Source organism: Dipodomys ordii, unplaced genomic scaffold (genome assembly GCF_000151885.1).
Source record: "Dipodomys ordii isolate 6190 unplaced genomic scaffold, Dord_2.0 Scaffold219, whole genome shotgun sequence".
In the NCBI taxonomy this organism is placed as follows: Eukaryota; Metazoa; Chordata; class Mammalia; order Rodentia; family Heteromyidae; genus Dipodomys; species Dipodomys ordii.
In genome coordinates this window covers 505,927-508,452 of record NW_012267435.1, presented here as the reverse complement: position 1 = coordinate 508,452, position 2,526 = coordinate 505,927, and the positions used below count along the sequence as shown (strand labels likewise).

Sequence of the window (2,526 nt, the reverse complement as noted above, 5' to 3'; positions counted from 1 at the left end):
TCTGATACTGTCACTGCCCTGTTCAATAACCTAGTCAATATATATCTGTGCCCTGCTCGCTTGGCATTCCCATCCCAACTCTCCCACCTAGGCCATGACCTTATCATGTAATGGGCTCACAAATGAGATACACATAAGCGCCTAAGCCAGGACAGGAAAGGAGAATTGTGGTCAGCTGATGCCCCCCCTCCCACTATTGGCCTTCTGTGTGAATGGATTTGAGACCCACTACTTTGGAAGACCTGGGAACCAATCTCTGAATGTCTGTGTCGGACTGAAGAATACAAGAACACTATAAATACAAAACCATTATGCATAAGAATGCACAAGCTCTGTGTGCATTGTTCTTGAATACCCCATTCTCCACCAATCCCTAGTGTCAAGTCCACCTTTGTCCCACCCCATCAGTAAGCGTACTCCTTTTCCTATCTGCTAGCGGAAGTCCCTGTGGAGAGTCTGCCCACTTCCCCTTTGGGGTTCCGGCGTGTGCGTGGCAGGAGAGGCGGGGCCAATTTTCTCGCGCGCGCTAGCAGCTGTGGCGAGTGCCGGCGGCTACTGCAGGCACAAGGCAGCTTGCCGGAGCTGGAGCTTTGTGGCTCCGTGCTGTGCTGCTACAAAGACTATTGACATTAGTGTTTTCAGCGGCAGAGCCTTCTTAAGGCAGATCGCGCCGCTTTCCACCAAAGCTACAGGCATTCATCGCCTAGACTGCCATTAGGCTTTGAGCGCCTAGCCAGAAACATGCCACGGGGAAGAAAGAGTCGGCGCCGCCGTAACGCCAGGGCTGCGGAAGAGAACCGCAACAATCGCAAGATCCAGGCCTCAGAGGCCTCCGAGACCCCGATGGCTGCCTCTGTGGTCTCCAGCACCCCAGAAGACGAGCTGAGCGGCCCAGAGGAAGACCCAAGCACTCCGGAAGAGGCCTCTACCACTCCTGAGGAAGCCTCCAGCACTGCCTTAGCACAAAAGCCCCCTGTAGCCCGGAGCAATTTTCAGGGCACTAAGAAAAGTCTTTTGATGTCCATATTAGCCCTCATCTTCATCATGGGCAATAGCGCTAAGGAGGCCCTGGTCTGGAAAGTGCTGGGGAAGTTAGGGATGCAGCCTGGGCGACAGCACAGCATCTTCGGAGATCCCAAGAAGGTCGTCACAGAAGAGTTTGTGCGCCGAGGATACCTGATTTATAAGCCAGTGCCCCGCAGCAGTCCGGTGGAGTATGAGTTCTTCTGGGGCCCTCGAGCACATGTGGAATCCAGCAAGCTGAAAGTCATGCATTTTGTAGCAAGGGTTCGTAATCGATGCTCCAAGGACTGGCCTTGTAACTATGACTGGGACTCAGATGATGATGCGGAGGTGGAGGCTATCCTGAATTCAGGTGCTAGGGGTTACTCTGCACGCTAGGGAAATTTGAGGCAGACCCTTAAGAGTGGAAAAGAGAGTTCAAGGTATCCCAAGGAGTAGATGGCCTGGGTCTTGTGTTGACAGTAATGTGGATCGGGGGAGGGTACTGTAATTGCTACTTGTGATCAGTGCTAATTGTTTAACTGAGAAATAGAATGTTTGCTTTAGATATTGTAAACTCATAATCATTTTACAATGCTTTGATTAAGGATGACAATATGTTTCCATTTAAAATCGGTGTTTTTTTTCTGTCATTGAGATCTGTTATAATAGCTTTGTTATCACTCTGAAATGATTTCTTTTCATTATATTTTGTGATGTGGTACACGATTATATCATTGAAATAAGCTGTTCTTTGGAGGTTTGATAAAACCAGTAAAATGTGGAAGGAAGATGAGAGAATTGTTCATATCTGACCTTTCTGAAATCCTTTCTATCTGCTGTCTTGTAAAGAACACACTACTATGAATATGGTTACTTACACAAAAATATAGACAAAATAAAAGCATAGTAACTAATCCATGTTGTCATTTATTGCCCACCTGTTATGTGAGACGAAAGTGTATCTGTTCTGAGAAGAGATCGAACCACACAGCAAAGGTTCAAAGGAAGGTTCTGGATTGTGTAGGAGACAAAACTATAGAAACTGGCAGAACAATAATTGCTATGCTACAGAAAAAAGCATGGGGTACAGTAAAATACAGAAAAGCAAACACCACCCACAGGGAGAGGCAGAAGAAAAAGTGGGCATCACACTAGGATACTTGAAAGTTCAAGAGATGCTCACAGATGCTAAGGGAAGACTGAAAGGGGCATCAGTGCATACTGGGCTGTATCTGGAGTTGGATATCTATTACATATGAACCCAGATAGGCAGAAGGAGGTGTTGCCAAAGAGCAGGGAATATCATTTGGGCCTGTGGACATAGAAAGAACCCTTAAATAATCTTGAGAGGAGGGAGCAGACTGAGGAGTGTTTGCATGAAAAAAAGACTACTATGGGGCATTAGAAAAATGAGATGGTAGTGTTGATAAACAACACTCTGAGTTCTGAAATGCCTTGGGAGGTGGGGGAGGGAGGAAGTTGAGGCACTGGAGGCAGCAGGACACTGGGAAAATCACACTG

General features: G+C 47.2%; 1 protein-coding gene across 1 annotated transcript; it reads left to right on the top strand.

The window, feature by feature from the left end:
- Window positions 1–507: 507 nt before the first annotated feature.
- LOC106000474 (melanoma-associated antigen H1) lies at window positions 508–1,919 on the top strand. Its single transcript, XM_013035745.1, has one exon. It carries the CDS (start codon window positions 742–744, stop codon window positions 1,399–1,401), a length of 660 nt encoding a protein of 219 aa, XP_012891199.1. The 5' UTR covers window positions 508–741; the 3' UTR covers window positions 1,402–1,919.
- The last annotated feature ends 607 nt before the right edge of the window (window positions 1,920–2,526 follow it).

Coding starts and splice junctions, on each gene's coding strand:
- LOC106000474 (XM_013035745.1), top strand. CDS start 742: ATGCCACGGGGAAGAAAGAGTCGGCGCCGCCGTAACGCCAGGGCTGCG.